Here is a 13,848-nt window from a genome sequence, read left to right as displayed (position 1 = left end):
CTAGTCTTAGGTTAGCTGCAAAGTTCCAGTTCAGAAGCCAACAGAGGCTCAGCCCAGACAGGGTCCAGTGATTTGTGCTGGTATCTAGGTGTGTGGTGGGTCGCCGAGGTGAGTGGCTGGAAGGGATGGGAAGGGGTGGCTAGGCCGGCCGCCAGTCTCTCAAGCACCAACCCAACTTTCCCGCTTCCACGAGCTGCGAATGCCAGCTGGAGGGCTCTGCTCTCCCCGGAAAGCGGTTCGAACTATGTGTGTCCAGCCGCACTGCACAGGTCTAGGAATGAACATGGGGTGGGGGAGGGGAAGGGGGTTCTGATCCGAAAGCCTCAGGGCTTGGTTGGCAGCGAGGTGTGTGGGGGAAACACACAGGACCAAAAACCTGCAAATTCAAGTCACTTCTGGAAAAGTCCTAGCGGGGGTAAGCACCAAGCTGAAGAAAAGATGATGTCCGGGCCGCGGCTGCAGAGGGCTTCACCTTCAGGACCGCCGACCTACTATTAGCCTTCGCGTAGACTTTCCGGCTTCCACCGCAGCCGCCAGGGTCACGAGAGCTCGGCGGCGGCAGAGCTCGCGCGGGGGTCCCCCACGGACCTCGCACGCCGGCGGCCGGGGACGCGGCGCGGGGGAGGGGCGGCCGGGTGGCGCGGGGGCGGGACGTCCGGCCGGCCCCGCAGGCCGATGTGGCTCAGCTCTTTCAGTGAGGGACATGGTGGCCCTTAAAAGGGCCTTTGTGGCATTGGGGGAGGAGGGCTCGGGCGGGAAGGGCTGGCGGCCCTCAGTACTCCTGGGAGGCCTGGGTGGCCTTCTTGCCGCCCGCCGGCGCCTTGGGCCCCACGGTGGCGCTGGTCTTCTTGGGCAGCAGCACGGCCTGGATGTTGGGCAGCACGCCTCCCTGCGCGATGGTCACGCCGCCCAGCAGCTTGTTGAGCTCCTCGTCGTTGCGGATGGCCAGCTGCAGGTGGCGGGGGATGATGCGCGTCTTCTTGTTGTCGCGGGCCGCGTTGCCCGCCAGCTCGAGGATCTCGGCCGTCAGGTACTCGAGCACGGCCGCCAGGTAGACGGGCGCGCCGGCGCCCACCCGCTCGGCGTAGTGCCCCTTGCGGAGGAGCCGGTGCACGCGGCCCACCGGAAACTGCAGCCCGGCGCGAGACGAGCGCGACTTGGCCTTGGCGCGGGCCTTGCCGCCGGTCTTGCCGCGGCCCGACATGACGAGAGGCGAGGTAGAATAGAGCGGCGAGGAGGAACGCCCCGAGACTCCCAAACGGCCAACCGCCGCAGTCCGAGTGTCGCCGGCCGCCGGGACGCCCTTATAAGCGGCCGGAGCACGCCCCCGCCCCTCCCGGTTGGCTCTCCGCTCCGGCGCCCGCCTCTGATTGGTGGCACCTAACCCTTCCTCGACGTGCTTCGGATGAGGGAACGCGCCCTGCGATTGGTCCAATTTGAAAACCTTTTGCCCGGGGAAAAGACGGCAAAATGGGGCCGCCTGTAGCGGGTCAACCATCTTCGGAGATGGCCAATCCGAGTGGAGCGCGCGAGATTTAAACGCGAAAGCCGGAGCCCAGAAGCGGAAGGAGACACTGGAGTCTGAAGCCAACCTCAATAGCCTCTGGAAAATTTGGGATGGCCTGGGTTTTTTTTTTGTTTTGTTTTTCGAGGTATGGTGTCACTCTAGCCCAGGCTGACCTGGGGTTCACTGTTGTTCCACGCTGGCCTTGAACTCACGGCGATCCTCCGACCTCTGCCTCCTGAGTGTTGGGATTGAAGGCGGGCCGTGCGCCACCACATCCGGCCTGAGTAATAGCTTTTAAAGAAAAAGGCTGTACGTTACAACTACCTCTGCCTCCCCTTTCTAGGTCTGATCACTCCCTATCCCTTCCTCTCATCCGTGAAAGGGAAGAGAGCTCCATCCTATACCATAGGACGGAGCATATGGCCCTCCATACTACCTTAAGTATCAGTATTTATTTTTCTTGTTTTACACTCAGGGTCCCACTCCAGCCCATGCTGCCTGGAAATCCAGTAGCTCCAGGCTGGCCTGGAACGAATGGCGATCCTCCAACCATAGCCGTCTCCCACCATAGCCTCCGGAGTGCTGGGATTAAAGGCATGCAATCCCATTCCCAGCCTCAGTATCACTATTTTATTATTTCTTCAAATACGAAAACTGGGCGTATTGGTGTCTGCTTTTAATCCCAGCACTCTGGAAGCAGAGGTAGGAGGATCACCATCAGTTTGAGGCCACCCTGGGCTAGTGTAAGGCCCTACCTCGAAAAACTGGAGGGGAAAAAAAAAAGGAAAAACAAAATGTTCTGCACAATGTTCTGTCACTTTTTTCCCCTTGGTTTGATGATGATTCTCCTACCTCTGCCTCCAGAGTGCTGGGATTAACGGCATGTGCCACCATGCCCTGCCTATCACTTTTGAGAAAGGATCTGATGGGGCAGAGCTGCGTATCCTCTGGGAAGCTTTCCAATCTATCCTAAATGTCCACATGGAAAATATATAGCAGTTGTAGAGCACTTGTGTGGTATAAAGAAATCCTGAGTTCAATCCTCAAGTGCCTAAAAAAAAAAAACTGGGTGTGTTGGTGCCTGCCTTTAATCCCAGCACTGGGGAGGCAGAGTTTGGAGACTGGATCGGAGTTTGAGGCCGCCCTGAGACTACATAGTGAAATCCAGATCAGCCTGAGCTAGAGTGAGACTTTACCTCAAAAAACAAACAAACAAAAAAACTGAGGCTTGGTGGTGGCACATGTCTTTAATCTCAGCACTTGGGAGGGCAGAGGTAGTAAGAGGATCACTGTGAGTTCAAGGCCAGGCCAGTCTGGGACTACAGAGTGAGTTCCTGGACAGCTAGAATGAGACCCTACCTGGAAACAAAACAAAATAGAACAACCACTGAAGAGATGGCTTAGCAGTTAAGGTGCTTACCTGCAAAGCCAAAGCACCCTGGTTTGATTCCCCAGGACGCATATAAGCCAGATGCACAAGGTGGTGCATGTGTCTGGAGTTGGTTTGCGGTAGCTAGACACCCTGGTGCACTCATTCTCTCTCTATCTGCTTCTCCCTTTCTCTCTCTTAAACTCATAAATGAAATGAAATTTAAAAAGAAAAGAAAAGGAAAACAACAAAAAAGGAAATATAGCTCTAGGAACAAGGAAAAAGGCAACATTTTATTGTCACCACTAGGAGCACTTTGCCCTGCGTCTGCTCTTACTAATCAGAACACTTAATTTACAGTCAAGTATGAAGTCATTGTGGAATATGTGGACCTAGCCTTAGGCCAGGGTCTATCTCAATGTCCAGTATATTCCTTTAGAGTCAGTACTCTGAAAGTTGAGTTGTATTTGCATAAAAGATGCTGCATCCCACCTTGCTCATCTGCAAAGACTGGATGGGAAAATGGCAAGTTGAAGAAAACCAAGGGCAAATTCCAATTAATAGTCTGTGGAGAGCAAAAAAGGTCCAGGATGTAAATAATCACAGGTGAGGAGAGATGCTGAGGACAAAATCTGAAGGAGAAGGAATAGTGGAAGGGGCCTTGGCCAGTATGTATTCTTGGAACACACACAGTTGGCCCCCAGGGTCAGGGCCCCTGGAGACTGTGAGGTAAGGGGCAACCTTCAGGTAACTCAGACATCATAGAAGAGCCGGACAAGCTGGTAACGAATGAGGAAGGTGAGGGCGCTGCTCAGGACCTGCAAGGAGAAATGTGCTGGAATAAGAACCAAGGAGAAAGCAAGAAGAGGAAGTTCACGTAAACCCCACCTTCAACCTAACCTGTAGCAGCAGCAGGAGCAACGTGAGGTTTCTCTCGTGCATAGGCCCAAAGATTTTAAGTAGCAAGTTGATGAGGGTCATGTTGTTACACTCAGTGAAATCACCTTCCGTGTCCTCATTCTGGTGCACTGCCACTAGCCGGAGACGCTCTGCTACCTGGAGGGACCGGACGTGGAGACCACTTGAGCTACCTACGTTTCAGAAATGGGAATCTGATGCTTCCAAGCTTTCCTTGTTTCTGATACGGGCTTAGGTTCCCCATTTCCCAAGTTAAGGATGGCGGCCTGGGGCCTTACCTCCTTGTTACCTTGTTACCTTTAAAATAAAGGTGCCCAAGAAAGAGAGACTCTTGGTCTTGAACTTGGAATAGCTCATCTCCAGTTTGCCTGTCTTGGTACTGAATCTGCAGGGGGGAAGATGACTTCATGTGACTGGATCACTTCTCACAGAACTCTCTGGTTAATAGCTAGAAAGAGCACTGTAGGTGGAGTCACACAATCTGATATCTAAATTTCTGGCTGTGCTGCTTGCTTCTGTGTGAACAGAACTACTGTGAGCATTATGCATTGTGTAAGTACACTGTGTAAATTATAAAGGGCTACCCACATAGTTATCCCTTCTTTGGGCCCCATTCCTTTGCCATAGGAAATGTATAGACTGGCTTTCGATACCCCAGGTGAAAAGCTATGGTGTCTCTGAAGCCCCAAAATTGCTACCTGGGCATGCGGTGGCGAGGGCAGGGGATGATATGTAGGAGCTGAGGCAGAGAGTAGAGGAAGTTGAACACCTGTGGCATGAAGAAGAGTAGCATGGTCTTGCTGAAGTGTCCCAAGATGCCCACCACGGCAAAGGTCATGCCAGCAAAGTAACAGAAAGTATCTCCCACAAACACCTGTGATGGGTACCTGTTTGGGGAAGAGGATCTGAGCCAAGGGCAAAAATCATTACTAATCCTTTCTCTCACACCATACACTTTGGGCATTGGGCTAGCACTAACCCTAGCTCTGACTGAAAGTAAACTCGAGTCCCAGAAACCTGTCAGGGCCCAAATCATGGAATTAATATATCCCCGGGGGCTCCACAGTGCTCATCCCCAGCTACCACTGGGTGGGTAGTAATTTCACAAGACTACCAAGTTGGCAGTGTAGCTCAGTGATTAAGCATCTGCTAGTGTGCCCAAGGTCATGGCTTGGTCCCCATCACCGTGGGGTGGAAGTGGGGAGTGAAGTGGTCTTTTGTCATAGGCCTGTAAACCCTGCTACTTAGGAGTCTGAAGACTGGAAAACCTCAAGTTCAAATCCAGTCAGCCTGGGATACAGAGGCAGTTCAAGGCCAGCCTGGACAACTGACTCAAAAATAGGTCAGGTGTGGCACATGCTTTTAATCCCAGCAAAGGTAGTAGGATTGTAGTGAGTTTGAGGACAGCCTGAAACTACATAGTGAATTCTAGGGCAGCCTGGGCTAGACTAAGACCCTACCTCCACAAACAAACAAACAAAAAAGAGGGCTGGAGAGATGATTTAGCAGTTAAGGCATTTGCCTGCAAAGCTGAAGGACCCAGGTTCAATTCCCAGTACCTACATAAAGCCAGATGCACAAGGTGGCACGTGCATATGTAGTTTGTTTACAGTGGCTAGAGGTCCTGGCATGCCCATTCTCTACCTACCTCTTTCTCTCAACTTTTTTTTTTTTTTTTAAGAGGACTAGGGCCAGGTGTGGTAATGCACACCTTTAATCCCAGCACTTGGCAGGCAGAGGCAGGAGGATCACCATGAATTCATGGCCATCCTGAGACTACATAGTGAATTCCAGGTCAGCCTGGGCTAGAATGAGACCCTACCTCAAAAAAGGATGGGGGGAGGGTGGTGCAATGCCTTAGCCATTAAGGCGCTTGCCTGCAAAGCCAAAGGACCTAGGTGTGATTCACCAGGACCCACGTAAACCAGATGCACAAGGATGTACATGCATCTGGAGTTCGTTTGCAGTAGCTGGAAGCCTTGGTGTGCCCATTCTCTCTCTCTCTCACTCTGTCTCTTTCCGTCTCTCAAATAAATAAATAAAAATAAAAATATTTTTTAAAAAACATGGCTAGGGCTGGAGGGATGGCTTAGCAGTTAAGGCGCTTGCCTGCAAAGCCAAAGGCCCTGGCGCACCCATTCTCTCTCTGTCTCTCAAATAAAAACAGAAATAAGCCAGGCGTGGTGGGGCACACCTTTAATTCCAGCACTCGGGAGGCAGAGGTAGGAGAATCACCATGAGTTCGAGGCCCCTCTGAGACTATATAGTGAATTCCAGGTCAGCCTGGGCTAGAGTGAGACCCTACCTTGCAAAACCTAAATAAATAAATAAATAAAAATAAAAATAAATATTTAAAAAGAGGGCTGGAGAGATGGCTTGGAAGTTAAGGTGATTGCCTGTGAAGCCTAAGGACCCAGATCCCAAGTAACACAAGACACACAAGGTGATACATGCACAAGGTGGTGCATATGCCCGGGGCCATGGCGTGCCAATTCTCTCTCTCATACAAGATAAAAATAAAATAAATAAATAAAGAGGGCTGGGGGTATAATAGCTCAGAGACAGAGTGCTTGCTTAGCATGCATGAGACCATAGACAGTAAATTCAATCTCTAGTACCACCCCCCCAAAAAAAAATTAATGACAAAACATTACCAATGGAAGACCCAAATGACACTTGGCAAAGGTATAGACAGGTTTATCACTGTTGTCCAGTAGCAGCTAGCTTACGATCAAGACCATCTCTGCTGCATGTATAAGTAGTTGTCACCTTTTTCCACAGGCCTACTCACCAGTTATGGTATAGCAATCCCAGGGTCGTAAAAAAAAATGGTATCATGAAATAGAGGGAAAAAACATGATCATCACGATAATCACCTTTGAAGCAGAGGAAAGAGAAAGGAAAAAAATTAATGCTCACATTCTCTACATACACCAGTCCTTTTTGGTTTTTGGTTTTTCAAGGTAGGGTCTCACTCTAGCTCAGGCTGACCTGGAATTCACTAAGTAGTCTTAGGGACTTAGGGTGGCCTTGAACTCACAGTGACCCTCCTCTCTCTGCCTCCTGAGTGCTGGGATCAAAGGCTTGTACCACCATGCCAACTTCCCAGTCCTATTTTTGTTTGTCTCGGCTATTGGGAGCACCTGGACCATGTCATTTTCCAGAACCAACTTCCCTTTTGTGTGTACACATGCATATACCCCATGCACGTGTGCAGAGGCCAGAGCAGAATGTTGGATGTCCCTGTCTGTTGCTCTTTTGCTCTATTTCCTTGAAATAGAGTCTCTCACTGAACTTGGAGCTGCTATTTTTCAACCAAACTGGCTAACTACTGAGCCCCTGTGATTTTCCTGTCATGAGGTCACAGGCATGTGCAGGCATAATGGAGAAATGAGTCCCTGGTTAAAAGCTCTTGCTTGTAAAGCCTGATGTCCTGGGTTCAATTCTCCAGTATTGACATAAAACCAGATGCAGAAAGCGGTGGCTGGAGTTAGTTTACAGTGGCTGGGGGCCCTGGCACATCCATACTTTCTCTCTCTCTCAAATAGTCAATCAATCAATATATAAATCATGGTCTAGCTATTCATGCTAATCCAGCTATAAATAATAGGGCTTCTATTTTTCTTTCTTATGTTTAATAACTTCTCGTTGTTATTTACAAAGTAAGTGGTTTCCCTTCTAAATCACATACATACTGTTTTGTCCTCCCTGCCACACACACACAGAGTTCCCCAAAGCCACGTGTCAGGCGACTCTCTTAATACTTACACTTCTCTCTTCGTATCTCCAACCCCCACCTACCTTCCAGCTCTACGAGGTTGAAGACAATGATAGAAGCAGAGATGACCAGTGACTGGCCAGCCTCTAAACCATTAATTCCTGCTAGGATGTTGATGGCATTGGTACAGAACACCGCAAGCAGTCCCATGTAGACATAGTAGAGGATTCCTGGAGAAAGACACAGTATAAAAAGTAGTGCCAGGCCGGGCGTGGTGGTGCACGCCTTTATTCCCAGAACTCGGGAGGTAGAGGTAGGAGGATTGCCATGAGTTTGAGGCCACCTTGAGACTCCATAGTGAATTCCAGGTCAGCCTGGGCCAGAGTGAGACCCTACCATGAAAAACAAAACAAAACAAAACAAAAAAGTAGTGTCAGGCCAAGCATGTTTGCCTTTAATCCCAGTACTCAGGAGGCAGAGGTAGGAGGATCCCTGTTTGAAGCCAGCCTAGGACTACATAGTGAATTCCAGGTCAGCCTGGGCTAGAGGGAGACCCTACCTCAGAAAAAAAGAAAGAAAGAAAAGAAAAGAAAATTAGTGTGAAGGAGGATTAAGATATTTTTCTGAAAACAGAGCATGGGATGAATGGCCACCAGAAAGCATCTAAGTAAACTGGGCCTGGTGGCAGAGACTTGTAATCCCAGCTACGCTGGAGATTGAGATAGGGGTGTCAGTGGGACTGCGGCAATGACTCTAGGGTTAAAGCACTTGCTTACAAGCTAGCAGCCTGGGTTCAAATCCCTAGTACCCATATAGAGCCAGATGTACAATGGCACATACATCAGGAGTTTGTCTGCAGCAGCAAGATAGGAGAATCACAAATTTAAGCCCTGTCTGGGTTACAGAATGAGTTCGAGGCAACTTGTGAGACCCTGTCTCAAAATAAAAAAAAAAGAAAAACAAAAACAGGGGGTGGTTGTGCATGCCTGTAATCACAGTACTGGGGAGGTTGAGGCAGGAGGATGTTAAATTCAAGACCATCTAATGGACTATACACTACACAGGGAGACCTTCTCTCAAAAAAAAAAAAAAAAAGGGGGGGGGGATATAGCTAAGCAGTAGTGCTTGCCAAGTAAGAACAAGACCCTAGGTTCAATACCTGGTACAAGAGGAAGATAAAAGGCCCTAGGTTCAATTCCTGGTTCAGAGAAGGGAGGAGGGAGGAAGAGAAGGAGAGAAAGAGAGAAAGCGAATCAAATGCAGGAAAAGAACAGCACAGGAACACTTGGAGACTGTGAAGCACCAGTTACAATATTCCTGCGGGGAGGGTGCTGTGAAATAGGTGCCACATGGGCTACTCACCCAAGTCCAGATGCAGGCCAAGAATTGGACGGAAAGGCTTGGGTACCACAATGGTCGTGTTGCCAAAATTGGTGAAATAGACCATGAGGAGAGGTAGTGAGGCAGCGGTGGGTAGCAGTAGCTTATGGCGCCAGCGCAGATTCAGTACATCATCGGCGAAGCCCAGGAAAATCATGCAGCAGATGGCAAGGAGGGCACCTATCAGGGCCACAAACTGGGGAGGCTCCAGAGGTCAAACTCAAGCTTACTCCCATTCCACCTTTCAAGAATTCCTGCTTTTTCCTTTGTGTTTTGGGGGCTGAAGGATCAAACCTAGGACTTTGTTAGGTAAGCACTCAACCACTGAGCTACATCCCCATTCCTGTGTTTTCAGTTGGGTTCACAGCCCCTCTTCCCAAGTCCAATCACCTCCCCAGACCCAAGCCAACCGCCCCCCACTAATCCACTTACTTCATGGTGGGGGAATGCCTTACACTGCTCCTCCACAAAGCAGTTCAGGAAGGGGAAAGGAATGAAGCAGAAGAGGATGATAAGGAAGACAGCACCGCTGATCACTCCTTGGGATTCTGGGCTGTGGCCCAGCAGGAAGGGGGTGGGAAAGAGGAAAGGGGCGGGGAAGAGGAAAGGGGCGTGGTCACTCACTAGGGTAAGAGTTATAGCAACTCAAAATGGCTTTTATCCTAATTGTTCCCTTCCGGGGCGGGGGGAGGGGGTGGTGGCGGTGAACAGGGAGGGGGATGCCCCTCTAGAATTCTCAAGAGGCTCGTTCCATCTTTCCCCAGTGTTACCCAGTTCTGGGTTGCTTGGGTCGGCTCCCAGTCCTCGCCCCTGCCCAGCTCACCTAGGCCCCTACCAGGATCGCCCGTGGGCCTTTACTCACATCTGCTGCCGACTGGGTTTGTTGAGGTCCTGGCCGCAGAGGCGCGCGGCGATGAAGTGGCTCCGGAAGGCAGGGATGAGGGTGACAGTGGCCACGAATCCCAGCAGCGAGCCGATCAGATTCACCAGCAGCGGCAGCGGCAGCACCGGGAAGGCCCACATGGTGACCTGTCGGCGGCTCGCTGCGGCGCTGGCTCCGCTACCCCGCAGCAGCTGGCCGCAGAGAGGAGTGGTCGCTCCCTACCAGCAGGGTATCTGACGCCAGCCGGAGCAAACGCCACCACCTCCAGCTTGACCCTGCCGCCTGACTCCCAAAAGGCTAGATCAAGCAACCTGGTCTCAGCTCTACCCACCTACTGTTTCCGCCCGGATTTTAATTGCAGTGGAACTGTCGCCGCCGAAGACGGAGGCTCCATCTTTAGTGTGGGCACTACAGACGGAACAGAAACGTCATTTTTTAACCGAATACTGTTCGAGAGTCAGCGCATTACTAGAGCTTTGTGAAAGCACCCAAAGAAAGACAAGGTGTATCTATCTCCTAACATCATATCGTACAGTTCCGAGAGGAAATACGCCTTGCCCAGTTCCAATATGAACGCCTCCTTGTACCACGTGCTTTGATACCACTCGCTAGGTTCCAGTGGGCCCTCCACAGGTCAGGTTTAAAGAGCCAGTAACCTGAGCTTAATCTAAAACGTTTTGGCACTAGAGATAGAGCTACTGAAAGCCAGTAGTGGTGATGATGGGCTGACGAAGGCTGGAGAGATGGCTTAGTGATGAAGGCACTTGCTAGCAAAGCCAAAGGACCCAGGTTCGATTTCCCAGAGCCCACGTAAAGCCAGATTCACAAAGTTGTGCATGCATCTGGAGTTCGTTCGTTTGCAGCAGTTAGAGGCTCTGGCGTGTCTATTCTCTCTGTCTGCCTCTGTCTATATATTTCAAATAAATAAAAATGAAATATTTTTAAAGAGAGTGACAGTGTGGAGCCACATCTGGCCTTTGTAGGAAACCTATTGCCAATGTAGTCAGAAGCCAAGATAAACCCAACTGTTTCCAGAAGCAATTTGGAATGGTGGTGTAAATTCTAAAGTACATGCCGGGCGTGGTGGCGCACGCCTTTAATCCCAGCACTTGGGAGGCAGAGTAGGAGGATCGCTGTGAGTTCGAGGCCACCCTGAGACTACATAGTGAATTCCAGGTCAGCCTGGGCTAGAGTGAGACCCTACCTCAAAAAATCAAAAAAACAAAATAAATAAATAAATAAATAAAGTACAGACATTTGAAAAGCCCGTCCCACTCTTGTTCTTTATCCAGGTACTTTTCCCTCAACCACCCACCCACCTGCCTTCACTATAGCAGTTGGTTGCTTGGCAACCCACAGCCGCATTTCACTGCCACCAAAGGAGTCTGAGTCTACAGGTTTTGAGTTTAACCAGGGCCCTTAACTTGATCTCGGATCACTGCATCCTGCGAACTCCCAAACCATGGAGATGGAGGCTGAGGCACCTAAAAGCTCTGTAGATCAGAGCCAGACCACCTCTCTTTTCAGCCTGCATATCTCCCAGTCAGATCACCATTCTTTTTGCTGGACACCTGTTTCCCAGCAAGTAACAGTTCTCTTGAATGTTGAGCTCTCAGATGGCAAATCATTTCCCTTTCTTGGAGACAAATAGCCACATGGGAATTAGGGCGATGATTCAATACCCTGGCGCTTTGCCCATCCTTTGGAATATAGCATGTTCCAGGTGGGCTTGACTCTTATTTTATTTATTTGTTTGTAATTTTTTTTTTTTTAGGTAGGGTCTCACTCTGGCCCAGGCTGACCTGGAATTAGCTATGTAGTCTCAGGGTGGTCTCAAACTCAGGATGATCCTCCTACCTCTGCCTCCTGAGTGCTGGGATTAAAGGTATACATCACCATGCCCGACTTGACTCTTCTTTTAGTATGGTATTGTTTTTTAATTGAAGGAAAGAAAATAGATTAATGTTTTCTATAGGACACAAGTGTTAAATCACTTGGCATTGTGATTTGTGTTTTGTTTATCTATTTATTTATTTGAGAGCAACAGACAGAAAGAGGCAGAGAGAGAGAGAATGGCCACACTAGGGCCTCCAGCCACTGCGAACGAACTCCAGACACATGCTCTACCTTATGCATCTGGTTTATGTGGGTACTGGGGAATCAAGCCTCAAACCAGGGTTGGCTTCACAGGCAAGTGCTTAACCACTGAGATATCTTTCCAGCCCTTGACTCTTCTTTTATTTATTTTTAATTTTTTATTAATTAGTTTTGTATTCAGTAAATACAGTTTGGTACCATTATTAGGCTCATCCTTGACCTACCCCCTCCCCTTGGTACCTCCTTGTTGAGGTATATGGGTCATACTTTGTGGAGTTAGCCCACTGTTATGGGTAGGAGAAATGTCTCTGCATATCATGACCCAACATGTGGCTCTGACATTCTTTCTGCCCCCTTTTCCGCAAAATTTCCCTGGGCCATGTTGGGTTCATATTTGGTCTGCTTCAGTGATGAGGTGTTGGGGGCCTCTGGCTCTCTGATTTGGTAGGAGTTGATTTTTCTCTGTGTTGGTCTCCTTCCCCATTGTGCTGGCACCCGGTTCACCAGGAAAACAGCACCCTTTCTTGTTTCACCAATTTTTCTTAGTTTTAGCCGGGGCCCTTTTGAGGTATGATGGGGTGGCTCTCTCCTTAGGATCTACATCTATCTGAAAAAGAGAAGCAGATTCTCCAATGGAGAGTAGGTTAGAACCAGGACAAATACGATAACCCTTACTTTTTTTTAATAGAGAATTTAATAGGTGTAGGCCCTCTTGTAGCCCATGCTTGATGGTTGCTTGATAATGGAGAGTAGGCTTATGTTTGGATATGGATCTGTCTTGTTTCCCAGCCACAAATCTTGACACTTCTTTTAGATCAAAGATAGTCTTTATGTTTCCTCAAAGTCAGTTATGAAATGCCCTTTCTATCTGAAGGTGGCTCTAATTAAAAACAAACACCCACATATGTAATGCATATACCCAATCTCAGTAATTTACTTGATAGTATTCTGGCAAGTTTTGTTTCCCTTTGTGTCTGTGTGCCCGGGCAATCAAAGACTACGGAGGCAAATATTTTCCTTTCCACAGGGTGTCCTCTTGAGTTTAAGAACACAGAGATATCTGTATACAAGGCATCATCACACGTAATAGTGAATCAGAGTTTGGAAGAGGTCTAGAGGGCAATAGGTTTACATGGAAGGAGTTGTAACAAGTGGAAGAAAGAGGGCCTTAAAGTGTATTATCTCAAAATGTTCCAGTATTGGTAAGAGTGTAAGAGCCTTCCAAAGAGGACGAGGGAGAAGGTAAGAGCAGGTGGATAGGAGTTTGCAAGATCCCCAGAGGAGGAAGCAGTCAGTTATCTTGTTGATCAGGAGTAGACTAAGACTCCCTGGAGATCTAAGAGACAGCCTGTATCCTTTCTTTTCTTTTCTTTCTTTTTTTAATTTGGAAGCCAATCCTGTTAAATCTTCCTTTCCAATTCGGTTTAAATCCTAAGACCTCTTTGTATCTTTCTTTCCCAGAGATCTTTATCCCACCCACTTCCACCGAGGAGGATGAGGGACGGAACCCAGAGCCTCACTCACGCTACACAAATGCTCTACCACTGAACTACATCCTCAACCCTATTGGATTATTTGGTTAGACTGTTGCTGTTGAGGTTTTATTGAAACAGGGTATCACTGTAGTTCAGGCTGACCTGGGACTCTGTAGCCCAGGCTGGCCTCAAATGTACCACAATCCTCCTACCTCAGCTTTCCAAGTATTGGGAGTAAAGCATGAGCCACCATGCTGAGAAACTTAATTAATTAATTTATTTATTTGGTCTTTCCAGGTAGGGTGTCTCTCTAGCCCAAGATGGCCTGGAATTTACTGTGTAGTCTCTGGCTGGCCTCAGTTTCACAGCGATCCTCCTACCTCTGCCTCCAGAGTGCTGGGATTAAAGATGTGCACCACTATATCCAGCAGAGAACTTTATTTTTTTATTTTTATTTTTATTTTTTTTGAGACAGGTATTCTAGCTCACGCTGGCTTTGAC

At 48.9% G+C, this 13,848-nt stretch overlaps 2 protein-coding genes across 5 annotated transcripts; both read right to left on the bottom strand.

Annotated features, from left to right (window-relative positions):
• Positions 1 to 624: 624 nt before the first annotated feature.
• Positions 625 to 1,282, bottom strand: LOC101594019 (histone H2AX). Its single transcript, XM_004667377.2, has one exon. The coding sequence runs from the start codon at positions 1,202 to 1,204 to the stop codon at positions 773 to 775; it is 432 nt and encodes a 143-aa protein (XP_004667434.1). The 5' UTR covers positions 1,205 to 1,282; the 3' UTR covers positions 625 to 772.
• Positions 1,283 to 3,142: 1,860 nt separating this feature from the next.
• Positions 3,143 to 10,314, bottom strand: Dpagt1 (dolichyl-phosphate N-acetylglucosaminephosphotransferase 1). Of its 4 annotated transcripts, XM_004667376.2 has the most exons (9): positions 9,755 to 10,311; positions 9,325 to 9,445; positions 8,875 to 9,088; positions 7,596 to 7,742; positions 6,586 to 6,670; positions 4,493 to 4,681; positions 4,092 to 4,179; positions 3,777 to 3,932; positions 3,143 to 3,694 (listed from the first exon to the last, which is right to left on the bottom strand). In XM_004667376.2, exons 1-9 carry the CDS (start codon positions 9,913 to 9,915, stop codon positions 3,629 to 3,631), a joined length of 1,227 nt encoding a protein of 408 aa, XP_004667433.2. In that variant the 5' UTR covers positions 9,916 to 10,311; the 3' UTR covers positions 3,143 to 3,628. The 4 variants fall into 4 exon arrangements, with proteins under 4 accessions (XP_004667433.2, XP_045002196.1, XP_045002194.1 ...); XM_045146261.1 differs by lacking the exon at positions 9,325 to 9,445 and having other exon boundaries at positions 9,755 to 9,880; XM_045146259.1 differs by lacking the exon at positions 3,143 to 3,694 and having other exon boundaries at positions 3,796 to 3,932; positions 4,073 to 4,179; positions 9,755 to 10,313.
• Positions 10,315 to 13,848: the final 3,534 nt, after the last annotated feature.

Source organism: Jaculus jaculus, chromosome 3, assembly GCF_020740685.1.
Source record: "Jaculus jaculus isolate mJacJac1 chromosome 3, mJacJac1.mat.Y.cur, whole genome shotgun sequence".
Lineage (NCBI taxonomy): Eukaryota > Metazoa > Chordata > Mammalia > Rodentia > Dipodidae > Jaculus > Jaculus jaculus.
The sequence above is the reverse complement of the archived record's forward strand: the minus strand, read 5'-3'. Positions and strand labels throughout refer to the sequence as shown.